General features: G+C 31.1%; 1 protein-coding gene across 4 annotated transcripts in view; it reads right to left on the bottom strand.

The window, feature by feature from the left end:
• LOC140040441 (kalirin-like) overlaps positions 1–15,208 on the bottom strand; it is a 151,976-nt gene that overhangs the window by 68,741 nt on the left and 68,027 nt on the right. For all 4 annotated transcript variants that reach the window (XM_072086391.1, XM_072086393.1, XM_072086392.1 and 1 more), the window contains 15 exons: positions 13,712–13,903; positions 12,901–13,070; positions 11,932–12,106; positions 11,377–11,526; positions 7,360–7,560; positions 6,953–7,072; positions 6,177–6,368; positions 5,389–5,662; positions 4,844–4,959; positions 4,164–4,286; positions 3,652–3,825; positions 3,142–3,330; positions 1,820–1,929; positions 1,291–1,360; positions 1,008–1,097 (listed from right to left, as the gene is read on the bottom strand). In XM_072086391.1, coding sequence (XP_071942492.1) covers positions 1,008–1,097; positions 1,291–1,360; positions 1,820–1,929; positions 3,142–3,330; positions 3,652–3,825; positions 4,164–4,286; positions 4,844–4,959; positions 5,389–5,662; positions 6,177–6,368; positions 6,953–7,072; positions 7,360–7,560; positions 11,377–11,526; positions 11,932–12,106; positions 12,901–13,070; positions 13,712–13,903 — 2,346 coding nt within the window. The remainder of the gene's footprint in view (positions 1–1,007; positions 1,098–1,290; positions 1,361–1,819; positions 1,930–3,141; positions 3,331–3,651; positions 3,826–4,163; positions 4,287–4,843; positions 4,960–5,388; positions 5,663–6,176; positions 6,369–6,952; positions 7,073–7,359; positions 7,561–11,376; positions 11,527–11,931; positions 12,107–12,900; positions 13,071–13,711; positions 13,904–15,208) is intronic.

Raw genomic sequence — 15,208 nt, 5'->3', positions numbered from 1 at the left:
ATGGTGCTCCCTGGTGAGTGTCCATCTTAGACTCTGCTTAGATAACACAAGACCAGGTACAACAAACGTGATCTGTATCTAATTTGACAATAATACACCTGCTAACAGTTAAGAAGACAGGGTGACGGGTCCAACTTAGATGCCAGAGTGAGTGTCAATCAATGTGTGATTAAAGGAGCAGTAACTTTGCTTTGTATCTAAGGAGTGTTTTCATAATAAATAATAAACATGTGAATGTGTTTGATAGTGTAGACAGGGCTTTAGGTATACACATACCTAAGTTAAATAGCAGAAAAGGGTGAGAGGAAGGGAGGACCAAATATTAATAATGTTGTATATCTATGTATAATGGATTATTTACAATTTGTATACTTTTTAATTGTTTATATATTTTATGTTATACATTTGTTGCTAGTTTACTCAGGTATGTCAGAGTTAATATAAAGCTAATATATATAATAGAAGGTTTAAATTTAGTTTGTATATCTTACAAAAACAATATCTTATTTGTTATGGAAGATTGAAAAAAACTACAATGTACAGAGGTAACTGACTATCACAGGCATTTAATGTTGCTAACAAAATTAATTTTCTTAATGGTTTCATTTCAATGAAATGCGGATGCTGGGTTAGTTGTTAACCTTTTGCCTTTCACATATTTCTTTCCTTAGTAACAGCTAAAAGATTTATTTAATATGCCATAGTTATTACAGTATTAACTCATTTGAGATATTTTGAGATGGTGCAGCATTATGTCTCATGTGCAATGGTGCAAATCATTATGTGTTTTTAAGACTGTTCTCGGTTGTATATATTTTTGTATTTTTTTATGGTGTAATTTTTTAATTGGTGGTATTGATTGTTTTAGATTAAGCTGATGTTTATGTTTTTTTTTATGTACAGCGCTTAGAGTTTGTTTCTGTTATTTTGAAACACTTTATAAATTTAATTTATAATTATTATTACTATTCTGCTTTTAATAGAACATTCAAAAGGCAAGTACTTACATCAAAGAAGGTTCCACCATGTTGAATAAGTAGAGCGTTTGAGTCTGGTTTGTTCTTGCAATACGTTACATACATTTGAAATTTTTCAGCCTAAAACAAACAAGATTCATGTTTATTCATATTTTATGTTCAAATTTATTTCTAATTCGTAAACAGTGAAAGAGTAAATAAAATAAAAAGACAAATGATTTGATATGTCTAAAGACCAATAAACTAAATTAAAGACAAATATTACTTAATTTAAGTTCAACAAAAATATTTGTTATCATTTAATTGTACTTACCCAGGATACAAAGCCATGACCAACATTTTCTGGCATGTGTTGATATTTTACAAGTTCTTTCAAGAAAATGCTAGAAACATAACAATTGTATTAATAATATAAAATATAATTACTATCTGTTAAAAATGAAATGATAATGCTGGAAAATACTGTATGTATGAAGTGAATGCACAAACTTGAGTTTAAATAAAACTTGGAAATATTAAGAAGTGATGAATAAACATTAAGATAAGATAAGGAAGTAATTTAGCATGGTTCCCACTAGAGACTCAACACAATTCAGCGGCGTATTGACGCAAAGAGCTGTATTGCATAATCATAAGTGGGAACTGACGACGCAACGGTCATGCAAACATCGTAGGTTTGATTTCAAGCAGGCGGGGGCAAACACAAATATTGGAAGGGTATTTTCTTACGTTTTGTAGGTTGTGTTACGTTGCGTCACTAGTGGGAACCATGCTTTTTAATATGACGACGACTATGATACAAAGTATAATATGTACAGTGTCATAATAACTGAAATTCTTACTCTTTATGAAATTCATATATTTCTTCAAGGTTACCAAAGATGATGTTTTCTTTGCCAACTAAGCCAGATGGAAGATCAGCCATTGACACAGCCATCTCACACAAATAATGCTACAAAAAGGGAAAATGCATTGATTCAAATATGTATCTTTTTTTTAGGCATTAATGTAGAAAATAGTTCACTCACTGACTTATAATAAATGATATTTAATTGTCTCATTTGAGGTTTAGAGAGTGGATTAGAAAGGCTTGTGAATCACAATCCCCTCACAGGATTAAACTCTGGACCTTGAGATTGCAAGGCAAGCATCTCAACCATTGCTCAACTACTCAGTAGTCAAATATTTTTAGCCCATGAGAAGATGGCAACTGTATTAATGTATTGTTTGAAGGTTTGTATGGCGAAATCAAATGTTGATATAAAGTTTGCGGTACACCACGTATATTTGTTCTGAAAAGAACTGTTGAGTTTCTCGACGTTTCGATCAATATTCTTTGATCATCCTCAGGAGTGAGAAGAATTCACTCACTATATTAATGTCAAGTCTGCTTTTTGAGCAGTCCATAAATTAGAATAGTGACATTTCTATTACAAAAATAAAAAGTTTTACATTGATAATAGTGGGCCTAGAGTAGAAGTTGCAGTTTCACTGCATTGAGGCAGTATTACTGTGTTCATCTTTAAGACAAGTCGTTTTAAAATTTGGCTTAAGACATCATTAACAGTGTGTAGCAGTTTACTATGAATATATGGACATGAATATAAACTTGTCTCTTCTCCAACTATCACATTGCTATGGTCAGAATGATTTGACATTTCACTGCCATTAATTAATTACCATTGAATGTAAATCACCTATGATCAGTGTGACATTATGGTCAGAATAATCTCCCATCATCAATCAATAAAATATCCAATATGCATATAGTAATCACTCAAACATTCTTCACTCAATCAAAACTACTGCAAGTTGAAATGTGGTTTAGTCAATAGATTATCGTTAATAGATAGACAATCATTGATCTCTATGACTCAACAAAGTTGGAAATAATGAAATATTATGTGTGAGCATAGGTCATGTTGTACATGTACAAAACATTGATTCCAAAGGATTTTAATGTATATTTATCCTCAGTACAGAGGTTAATATTAGTTTACCTGTTCCGACATATGAGGACCCTTTCTGAAAAAAGCCTATGAGCTTAAAGGGTCATCTGCTGTTATACCAGGACCCAAGTAATTGATGACAGTCGAAGTGGCTAGAAAGAGCTAGTTATGATGATTTGTATAACCTTGTACACCTAGCTGATGACTACACTTACCTTTATACAATATTCTAAATCTCGAACATAAGCTTGTTCGGTCTGTAACAGCTCCTGCATGATGTAATCACGCTTTTTGGCGGACTTTCGTTTTCCTTCGTTCAGCTCCTTTGGACTATCTCTAAGTTTGACCTCAAGGAGAGGATCAGACATGCGAGATGCATCCAATGATAGATCTTGGATTTCCTCCTGAAAACAAAAAACATTATAAACAAATATAATAAACAATACTAATCTAACATTAGTTAACTTGATAAATAATAGTGTCAATTCGGTCTCTGACTATGTACAGTATCTTAAAACTTAATCTTAAATGCATCTTGTATCATAATATTCATCATGAAGTTCTTATCCAAGAAGACTTGTTCTACCAGAACTATGGTCGAGGAGAACCTGTTTGTATGGCTACGGTTTGCGGTACCCTGCTGTAACCGCTCAGCCACTTCTTGTGACATAAGATTCTTCACATTGACTTAGTGATTTAAATACCATATTACATGCAATGGTTACCTGATGACTAACTCCGAGCGTGGCTTCAAGTCTAGCACGGTATTTATCCATACGCGTAGAGAAATCCTTGTACCGCTTGTCGACAGTAGAAACCCATGATTTGATACTTGTTGAATGTGAAGTAACAAGGTTGTCAGCGAGCTGGTGAAGAAGTTTAACTGACTCGCGTGTTTCCTAAAAGAAAATACAAATTAAAGATAGGAATTTACTGGATTTTGGACGAGATCTTAACAGGATAAAACATATATTACATATGTTTTATCCACTATATATTGATATGTTAGTTCTTCTCTCAATGTACTGTATATTTTTTTAAATATAAAAATGCCTCAAATTAAGCCAATTTCATGACATTTTTTATTTAAACACTGGGACTGAAATGTCACAATGATAATTATCTGATGACCTTGGATACATGTGAAATATGTATATGTATATACATTTTTTCATTACTGGTAAATGTCTTTTACATGCTTGGTGATAGTATTATTTATTCTATTGTTTTATTTTACCTTTGCAGTTGTTTTAAAAGCATTGTGTTCATCCAGTAGTGCTTGAGTTTCTTCAACTGTTGCACCGATGTTGGTATGAGTTGATAAGTAGTACTCCCCACTGTCATGAATCCAGTCAAGACACTGAATAAAAAACATAAAACAAGTTATAAAAGAACAAATATAAAATAAACCAAGTTATAAAAGAACAAATATAAAATACTACAAAATAAAAAAGTGCATTATCACAGAGTAATCTCTTGATACTAAATGAAATGTACAACAATAAAGAAATGCAATTAAATTGAAGGTATATCATTGTAAAGGCAGGTGTTGTAATTACGTTTTTAATTACTCTATAAATCATGTGAAATTTAATTTGGGTTAGACAACTTATTAATTAAAATTACAGTGCTGTTAACACAGTATAAATATCACATTGATAATATTTCTAAGGTAGAAATTATACATCTACCTATAATAGATAATTAATGGTAAACTTATTTGATTACAGTTAAACAATTTGGATGCAAGTGGACATGGTTAAGCTTGTCTGGTGTAAGACTACCCTCACATATCTACATATAAGATTAAGCATCTGGATAAGAAAAATTCATAATTCTTCAAACATTTAATCTTTAGGACAACATTTAAATGTAAAAAACAAAAATGTACTTGTACATTAAAAATATATTTTATACCTTGCGTGCACTTGCTTCAAACATAACATATTTTGAGCACTGGTCTAGATGAAGTTTTTTCTGTGCCCATCGGTCAAGGCAGTTGTCCTCTTCTTGTCGTAAATCTTCTAGAATTTCTAAACATCAAAGGAAAATATCAGAAGTTGTTAATAAAAATTGTAGGTATAGTGTGGTTGAGTCTTTGGTAAGAAAAATTGCATGTTGTATTTATTATCGTAATAATCTAGAGTCAATAAGCTTTTAGCTTTTAAGACAATTTAATGAGAATAGTCTTTGAAACTCTGAAAATAAACTATTAGAGATCCTTGCTATAACTATCAGAAAAATAAATAAAGTAGAACCCTTTCTATTTAGAAGGCACCACTACGAAGGTAACATTTTCTGTGAAATGAACTAGGAGCAATGTATGTTTTAAATCTAAGACCAACTATTATTCAGGGAAAATCCCTATAAAGTTGACACTTGTTATGTCCAGAAGGTGTACCCTTAATAGTGGTTCTACTGTATATACTTTCTGTGATAATCATGAAAAGAACGCAACTTACGATGTATTTCTCCTTCTAGGGCTTTAGTCTGTTCCCCTACACCTACATGCATATGCATTTGAAAGGGGCTATTGCACTTATTAAGATACTTGATGAAGCCGACACCATTCTTGCGCACCATGGTACATGCTTTAAGGAAACTCTCTTTCTGGTCTTGGTGTCGCATCAGTAGTCTCTGCATGTCTTCAATACTAATTGTGGCATTGGTGGAAGAGCAGCACCAGTCCTCTTCAACACGATATTGACGTACCAGGTCACTTAACACAGAGAATACCTGAAAGAAACAGTATTGTGTGTTGGTAGTCTGTGAGTGTAGTGGTAGTATGAGTGACACTTATCTGGATAAAGACATATCAGCTTTTACTTCCACAAAATGGAGGACAATATGGTAAGAAGAATACCCTAGAATACCCTACTTGACAATGAGACAGCTTTTTTTTTAAAGAAAATTTAATTCTACACAGTGGACAATGAATCAAACACACAGAGCTGCTCAACTGTATTGTTGATAGCTACCTGAAAAGGACCAACCCACCACCATCTATCCATCATACATTAACACTCATCATCTCTTCGGAAGAGTAGGAGGTTACCGTGGTGTACTGATTCATTCAGCCCATGTTGTTGTGGATGGATTAACAGGAGCCATTAGGGGAGAAGAATGTTATTGTATGTGCCATCCACACCTGTGCACAATTCAGCCCAGTTAAGCTGCAAGTCGCAGGTTATTTCTTCACATTTACATTTATTATATTTACAATATTAACAATACACAAAAGATCACTTACTCTCTCCGATGTTTTGTAAAAGTTACTGGCAAAAGTGAACAGTTTTTGCCTGTCCTCTGCCATCATAATTAGCTGGTGCCAGTGGGTTTCCACTTCTTTTGCTAAGTAGAAGATGGCCTCACTGTCATAGTGTTCACCATCTATCAGGAGTTCAGCTCTATTTTGTAGCTGTATTGCACTTTCTTGTGTTTTCTGAAATAAAAATAAATCTTAGATGTTATACTAGATAATGATACTCCTAGAAATCAACTGTAATTACTCACTACATTAAAAGACTCTGAAATCTAACAAAAAACTTAGTCCTTATAAGAAACTTAATAACTTTACTTTAACAATTGCATCTGCTGCAGTGCATAAATGTGTAATGATACTCCAAGCGAATACGACACATATCATAGCTTTGAAACAAATGTACATTGTAGATAGGCCTAAGAAGGAGCTGATTGTATCGGCTCAATACGGATTTCATATGCATTTATGAGACACAAGTTAGGCTTACAATACTGGTATTATTGTAAAAAATACTTTTATGCTGTTTTTAATAGTACTGGCTCTTTAAGATTTATAAATGACAAATGTTCAAACATTTTATTTTTCTATAAAGATTATAAAGCTATTGGCAGACTGTAAAAATGACTAATTCATGTTCTTGGTCAGTTATATATTCACATCATGTCAAATTCTGATGAGTTACAACATAAATATTATCAGCGCTTGATCCTATATATTTCATTTTAAGTAAGAGGTTATTCAATGCATTTCATTTTAATTCTCACCTCAATCGTCAGCTCAAATTGCTGATGTTCTCTTAGTAGATTTTCAGCGTCTTGCTGATTTGTTATAATGGTTGTCATGGTAGCCAGCATGGCTTCTTCTGTCTTTATCCAGCCTAATACCTATACAGATATGTCATAATTATTTTAAATCAAATATAAAAAAAAGCTAAACTAAAAAACTAAAATGCAAGTAATTATTATTTATTACTGCTTTTGGACTCAATATAAAAATAAAAGTAATTGTAACACGTAATTGAGGCCAAAGTGGGGTAGAGATTCTACCTGATTGTACAACTATTACCAACTTGATGGACTTTAAACTATAAAAAAAAATGCAAGTAAATGCAACACGTAATTGATGCCAAATTGGGTTGGAGAGTCTACCTGATGATATTAATATTACCAACCTGATGGGCTTCAAACTCAAAGTGTCTGAGATGTATGCATTGATCCAGCAGAAGACGTCTTATAGCACCAAGCTTTTCAACATCTTGGTATTCCTCATGGATTAGTTCCAGTAGCACCTGGATGCGAGTCTGAGCTGTCATCTCACGCTCTGACATCATATCCACTCTATTAGCCTCAAAAGCTTGATTTAACTCTTGTCCCTGAAAAAAATAATATTATTTGTCAACTATGGAAAAGAAAGTCTATAATGAAATAAAAAGCTTCTTTAAAATCTGCATATGATTGAGTAAAGGTAGCTTGTACTTAATTTACATCTTTAAAATCCCCCTTTTTAGATTATACTTTAAAATATTGACTACCAAGCCTGCAATTGAGTTTTCTGTAAAACAAACCGGATGGTTGATAAAAAACTGAAGTACTAACCATAATGATTATTTTATATTTCCGAATTCAATAAATCGCTAGTACATTCAAACATAAAATCTACTTTTTACACCTTGTAAGAAAAAGGAGATTTATTTATTTCATTAAATAATTATACAAATTCTAAATTTAATTTACATCCAGTTTACTTCAAAAATCATTAATATAAAGCAGACTGGTTTACAAGCTCCTTAGGGTAATCTATCCTTATAGAAATTTCTTATGTTCATAACCCTATCTAATTAGCAACGGTTGAAGTACGTCATCATCGGGTATCAGATGGTTTCGCTAATGAATCTATGCAACGGAAACTAGGAGAATTTCACAGATTCTTAAGTTTGTACTTAAATAGATTCCTATATTGCTTTAGGTTTGTAGACACAAACATGGCCAAATTAAAAAATTGGAATTTGAAACTATAGTATAATACTTAGTGGTGCATCACATTAGTAAAGCCCTTCCTCAAAAAATATCTCAAATCCAATGGCCGTATGCACCATTCACACTTAGCCTAAGGGAAACACTTACCCTTAAAATTAAAAAATCTCCTATCTAAGTGAATACAATTTAAGGGAAACACTTAAATATTTATTAAGTAAAATACTTAATATTTAAGGGGAATGTCTCACTGTGTGATTGGTGAACATGACCACTGGACATGAAACTTTTGTTTTTGGTCTAAGACAAGGAATAAATACTAATATTAAAAGATATCATTATATCATATTAAATAGTTATTCTATGATCTAAAAAATGGCTGCCTAAATCCCTCCCTTATACAATCTCTTGATGTACAGAACTTGACTTTACAATTGAAAATAAAATACACTTAGTGAAAGAAAAGATTAATAACAGATGTTACTCATATCATCATTTCATTTCTCAATCAAATATCAAATATCAAATTACCTTTCACATAATACATACAGTTATTATTTTGTACAACATTAATATATTTAATATTGCACTTGATGCAGGGCTAGTGTTGCCCAAAAGCTCTGCAAATGTTTCTGGCTGTTTACTTTATTGTTTTGATTTAGCTTTTTGCTTATTTTATTTTGTATCTCCATATAGATCCAGCCACTGATACTCACAACATAGTCATTTTTTTCAGTAATTTTCCTTTGGATTCATAATATATAATAATAAAATGTTAATATAAATATTGATTTAATTTTGTGTAAAGGACATTTTTAGATTTTCAATGATTTTAAAGCAAGATAGAAAATTAATTAACTGAACAATGAAGTTAATGAATTACACATTATTTATCTGGCACACATTTTATGTTAATTTGTGTGTTTGTACGTATGTATATATATGTATATGTATGTGTATACATGAATTGTAAGTGCATGTATTAACTTGTTTATACAAACAGGCGTCACTAAGATTTAAAGATGAGATCAATGGCATCATCACATGTCTGAATACATACAGTAGCGCCCCCAAATTATAACGTGAATTAAAAACTAGCTAGTCACATTATCATGATGAAATGTACAATTGTTAAACTATAACACAACTGAATGAATTTCATATTGAAATATAGCATATAATATGGTATATCATCTTACAGTTATTATGCATTGCTTTTAGCTGACAAAATGTCAAAAACAACCTTAACCTCATAAAAAAATAATACTTTAAAGTATATTTTACTGATATTTAGGTGATCATTTAGAATAAAATGATCACCTATTGTTATTGTATGAAATCTTATTATTTGTTACTTTCTGTACAGATTTTGTGTGTCAATTATCTCAAAAAGTTGAATGGCGATGATCACAAGAATTTCACAATGTCTTTCTAATACTTTAACTTAGTCCTAAAAAGCTTTTCAGCGCGATCACTAATCCGTGACGTCATTTATACGCCATTTTGTGAAATCGCATTATCAATCATATCTCCATAATTCATTATCACATATTAATGAAATTCCCTACACGTAAACTTCAGGTCAAGGGTAAAAATATTAGCAAATAAAAACGCACGCGTACATAGGTTCATGTGCGTAAAATTGCGCGTTAAAAGTTAAAAATGTGAAAAATCAATTTCTAATCATTTTTCTACGCATTTCATGTCATTTTAAGCATGTCAAAAATTCCCACGCGCGCGCAGTTTTTTTTGCGCGTGGCACGCATGTAGCGTTAAAAACATATTTCTTCATTTGATTTATGTTTTTTCAGCCCTTTTCTCGTAATTTTACCAACTTTTAAACAATTTCGACTTGAAATCACGTCATGCGAGCACGTCGAATTTGAGAATTTGCGCGTGTTTTTGATGAAAAAGTTAAAAAATTCGTCAAAATTATGCCTTTTTTTAAACAGTCATATTTTCTAAACTAAACGGTGAAAGTTATTTTTATTAAATATTCTGGAAGATGATGAGTTGTAGATATCGGATCATGCATCAATATGGCTAACCGGACATTGTGACGTCATTGTATGGCCACTCGAATATAAAATATTGGATTTTTGTCTCTTTCGTCACAGCTTATTGCATTTATTAGAGCGCATATCCACTTATGCGTTTTCCATTTTGCACCTGATTTTGATATTGTCTAGGTCAATCAATTATCTTTTGAATGATTTACCATTTAAAAAATTATTATGACGTCATCATGTTCAAAAGCGTGAATTCCTTGGGTCATTTATTTTCATCATTACAGTAAATTTCAATATGTTATAGCTCCTCAGAATAAAAAGAGATACTCATTATTAAAACGTTTTCTGGAAGCTGTTGAATTGTAGATACAAATTCATGTAAAAATTTTGCGCATCGGATGTTGTGACATCATCATATGGCCAGTTGAATTATAAAAGTCGTATTTTCATATTTTGCGTCATAGTTCATTACATTTAAAAGAGCGCGCATCCATATTATGCGTATCCCAATTTCTTCAACACATTAATAAGTTGTTGCTCAAATAATTTGCTTCCAAAATTGCTATCTACGTATTTCATTTTGATGACGTCATCATTTTAAAATTTGGAATAAAAGAGGGTCCCGTTATTTTCAGCTATTCTGCACTGTATTTAGTATGTATGCTACACTGTATATAGATATACTGTACATATTGTATGGCATATAATAGGCACAATTCAGCACTATAAGCGTATAATAGGATGGCATACATCAACATTTTCCGATCGTATGTTAACGTACGTGCATGTTAAAAAAAAAATTAATTTCAGTAAAATGATAAAAATGATCAACTATAATTCGTCAAAGTGACGAATTAAATTCTAGTTTTTATTATATTTGTAATTTTTACTGTTACAGTCAGTTAAAAAGTTAAAATGAAAGCTGTTTTATTCTTGTTATCTATTATGTTAGTAACTATGTGTTACTATATTTTACTTGGGTATGTGATCAATATGGCAAAATATATAATTAGTGTAATATAAACGTATGATTACTTATTGAAAAATTGGGATAACAAAATTCCTTTATTTTCCTAAAATTATTATCCACAAAATCTTACAAATTACTATTATTATTACGACAGATTAGATGGACAAGAAGCTGACTATGGAGCAGGTGTATTCGGGAGAAGACTGATCATTTATTCATAAAACAAATAAGCTTACCCGCTGAACAAGCCTGACGGCCGTATCTTCTATATCCATCAACAGCAAACAATGTTGTTCAGACATGAGCTCGGCCTTACGAAGGTCAAAGTCAAATTGTAGATCGGTACAATCTAGATCTGTTTTCCACATCTGTAGCTGGCTTGATAGCTAAAGCAAAAAAGTGTTATGTTTTTATTTCACATTCATGTTTAAAAAATGTATACATAATAGTATTATAAATGTAGAGAGAAACTCTAACCGCTTAGTGATATGCTGGACATTAATTAATCTGTAAATGATGAAGATAAGTAATGTATAGCCACAATTTGCATATTGTGTAATGATAAAATGTTACTGTACTTTTTCAATTTAATTGCAATACACAAAACATAACATCAATATTCATAACGATAAATAAAATTTGAATACAAAATTAAATATTATTATATAATTAAATATGAAAATAGCAATGACTGTGAAAGCACCCTCCAAATTCAGCCTTAAATTGTTTTGCATGATAGATTTCTGGCTGGGTAGCGTGAGTTGATATTATCAATCATATTATAATTTTACCTCAAGAGCATCTTTTTCAAACTGTCTAAGTTGTAAGCACAGTTCAAGTTTAAGTTGTTTGGCTGCCCACATCTCATTTAACTGTAGCCTGTTGCTTCGCAGATTTGTGACCATGGTTTCAATGTGCCCGCAGGCTTCTCCATACTTAGCTTCTGGCGATTGCATTGCAGCAGTTCTATTAAAATCACAGAAAAAAATACAGTAATTTTCCACGAAAAATTGTTAGGTCTAAAATTGTTATGTTGCCCAAGCCTGACAGACCCAATGTAGGCTTGGCTTTCCCTCTTCTTTCTTTTTCTATTTGAGCACAGAAACTTTTTAGCAGAAATTTAATGCATTAGTGAATTTTCTATAGCACCTCTATTTTTATTTTATATTTTGGCTCAGTATTATGTTTTTTCAATTTATTTCATTTAACATCAGCTTAAAATAATAATATTAATTAAATTGAATAATTTATTTTGTTAACAAATTTATATAATGAAAAGATTAAACCTGAAAATAAGTAGTGTGAATCTAGTTCGAAAATAAGTCCAGGAATTGTTTTAAATTTCATAAGCAACACATCAAATCTTACTCGGAATACATGAGTCATTTTAAAGGAAACTTAATCAACAGTGAGGTGTAAACAAAAGATAAAGCGCTTGTGCAAGATAAAACACTTGCATCACTCAAAGTATTGTAAAAGTTGAAATTCGCATAGTGAAAAACTAAATTGTTGTAGTATTATATTAGACACAATTGGAATTTGGCTTTTGCGTAGCGAGTTACACATTTCTCTGTGTATGAGCATAAGAATTTACTGCCCTCAGTGTGTTATTATGACTCGATACCTAATACGATTATCTGTTCACTATTCCCTTCTATTGGAATTCGCTGTGTATAAGCATAGCAACATTACCATGTCTGTGTTTTAATATGATTTTATCCATTACCTTCTATACAAATTCGGTTTTAGCATAGACTTACGTAAGCTGTTCAATAAAGTGTTCTCCTTCACTTAACGTGTTCTGACACGCTTTTATTGTTATTGCTTGCTCGTGTTTGAACCTTGCCAGTGCTTTGTCTGCTTCTTCAATGCATTCCCCGACTTCTTCCGTGTGCAATTTATCTCTTAACTCTTTGAACCAACTTGTTAGCTGAAGAAAAAAAAACATTTTGATATTTAAAATGATGCATAAAACTTCCATTAAATTTCAGCTAAAGAGTAATGTGGCCAAATAAATATGTCTACTTTTGAAAACATTGTCTTTAAAAAACATACATAAAACATCCATTAAGATAATGCTCTGTAGTAACCTTTATAAATCTATGTATTGAATTTATTGATATACTTTTATATATGTTATTAAGCATGGAAAACAAAAAAATATTTTTAATCCCAGTTTGGTAAATTGCATTGAAAACTATGATACAAATGTAATAAAAATACCAAATAACGATTCATTTTAATGGAAAAACAGAAATCCTAAACTACCATGTAATAATAGTAAAAAAAAAAATATTTAATTTTTTAAAATATAAGAAATTCACTAGATGTGATGCTGATACTACAGTAGCAGGTGAGGATATCCAACCATGTTGTTCTTTAACTTTTATTGCCAAAACAAGCAAAAATAAATATCATCGACATGGAAAATGGCTATATAAGAGGTTAAATAAAAAGATTTTCTAACCCATTAACAAAACAAAGTTCCCCTGTAATTTTAAAACATATTGCCCGTCGTTTGTTTCACAGGGGTTTTACTGTACCATGAAAAAATAGCAATAATAAAAATACCTCTTTAATATGGGTATAAAATGAGACGGCCAATTCTAAAAGTTTCTGACGTCTTTCAACTCGATTAACAAAGTCAAATACTTTTTCTTGCAGAAGGCCAGCAACATGACGTATTTCATCAGGGTTGCACTCTCCTCGTTGGCTCAGCTGATGAGCATTCTCTAGGAGGCGGTCTGCATTCGTGATTGTATTCTGCAAAAAAAAACAAAAATAATGAACAACACTATTATTAAGTAATTATTAAATCCCATGATTCTCAGTTTGACTAAAAAATACTATACAAATACAGAACAAAGAATAAATTAAAGAAATAAACAATATAGAACAAGGTAATAGGTCAAGATAGTGTTAAACCAATTCTGTAATCGGCCCGATCAAGACAAGTAGCAATTAAACCAACCAACGTCATTTAGTCTATGTACTTGGTTAACTTGCAATAATGTCACCATGGTGACAGTGAGAGAACAGGTTACCTAACATTGAATAAGCTACTATTATAAATTAACAATATGAAAACACAACCAATTTAACTTCTGTTTTAAGTACATACAGTATGCTAAAAAGTACATAATGTTAACACGTTCACTGCCACGGCATATTTATACGTCAAAAATTGCGAGTCGCTACTTGCCAAGACGTAATACTACGTCAAAATCGTAGCACTTTTGTATTGTATGTAGAATCGCTGGCAGTGGTGATTGGAACAGGAATTATCGCATGTCAGTTTATGAATGATGTACGTAAACGATAATCATCGTATTTTGAATGACATCATGATAGTCTGTGACCAGATGTTACACTTTCAAACTGTAATTTAATATGTAAACGGGACTTGGCACTGGGACAGAAATTACGGAAAATGCCTTGGCAGTCAATGTGTTAAATAGTAAATTATTGATAATTAATATTTACTCTAAAGGTACACGAACAACCAGAGAGATGCACAGAAAATACAATTCCTTTAACAGGGCTAATACGAATATAAAAGAGTATAGATTAGCTATACAGAGCAGAGTTTAATTTATATAAATACATATTTATCAATTTCAAAATAAATGTAATATTGTGTAATTTTTATGTAAACTCAATATATGTGTGATAAACATACAATCTAGATCTTATGTAGTAACAAGTAGATCATAAGGCAGATGTAACAAAGTTATCAGGCTTAAGAGTTATTAATAACCTAATTAATTAAAGAACTTAAGTATTAACACATATATTATCCTATAATACATTACAGTATGCATACAAAAAAAAACCTTAATAAGATTATTAGGTTATAAATTTAAAATATTAATGAGAAAAATTGCTATAAATAGATCATAAAAAAATCCATAGCCTACTAAAGAAAAAACTATTTATGTGTAACTGAAATATAATATAAAATAATATAAAATACTAGATTTTACAATAGGCTGAACTAATTATAATTCAATTATATACAAATAAAAAGTAAATTGTATTAATAATTTAAACTTTAATGAACATTAACCT

Source organism: Antedon mediterranea, chromosome 2 (genome assembly GCF_964355755.1).
Source record: "Antedon mediterranea chromosome 2, ecAntMedi1.1, whole genome shotgun sequence".
NCBI classification, from domain to species: Eukaryota; Metazoa; Echinodermata; class Crinoidea; order Comatulida; family Antedonidae; genus Antedon; species Antedon mediterranea.
Note: the sequence above shows the minus strand (reverse complement) of the source record. Positions and strands in the feature narration are given on the sequence as shown.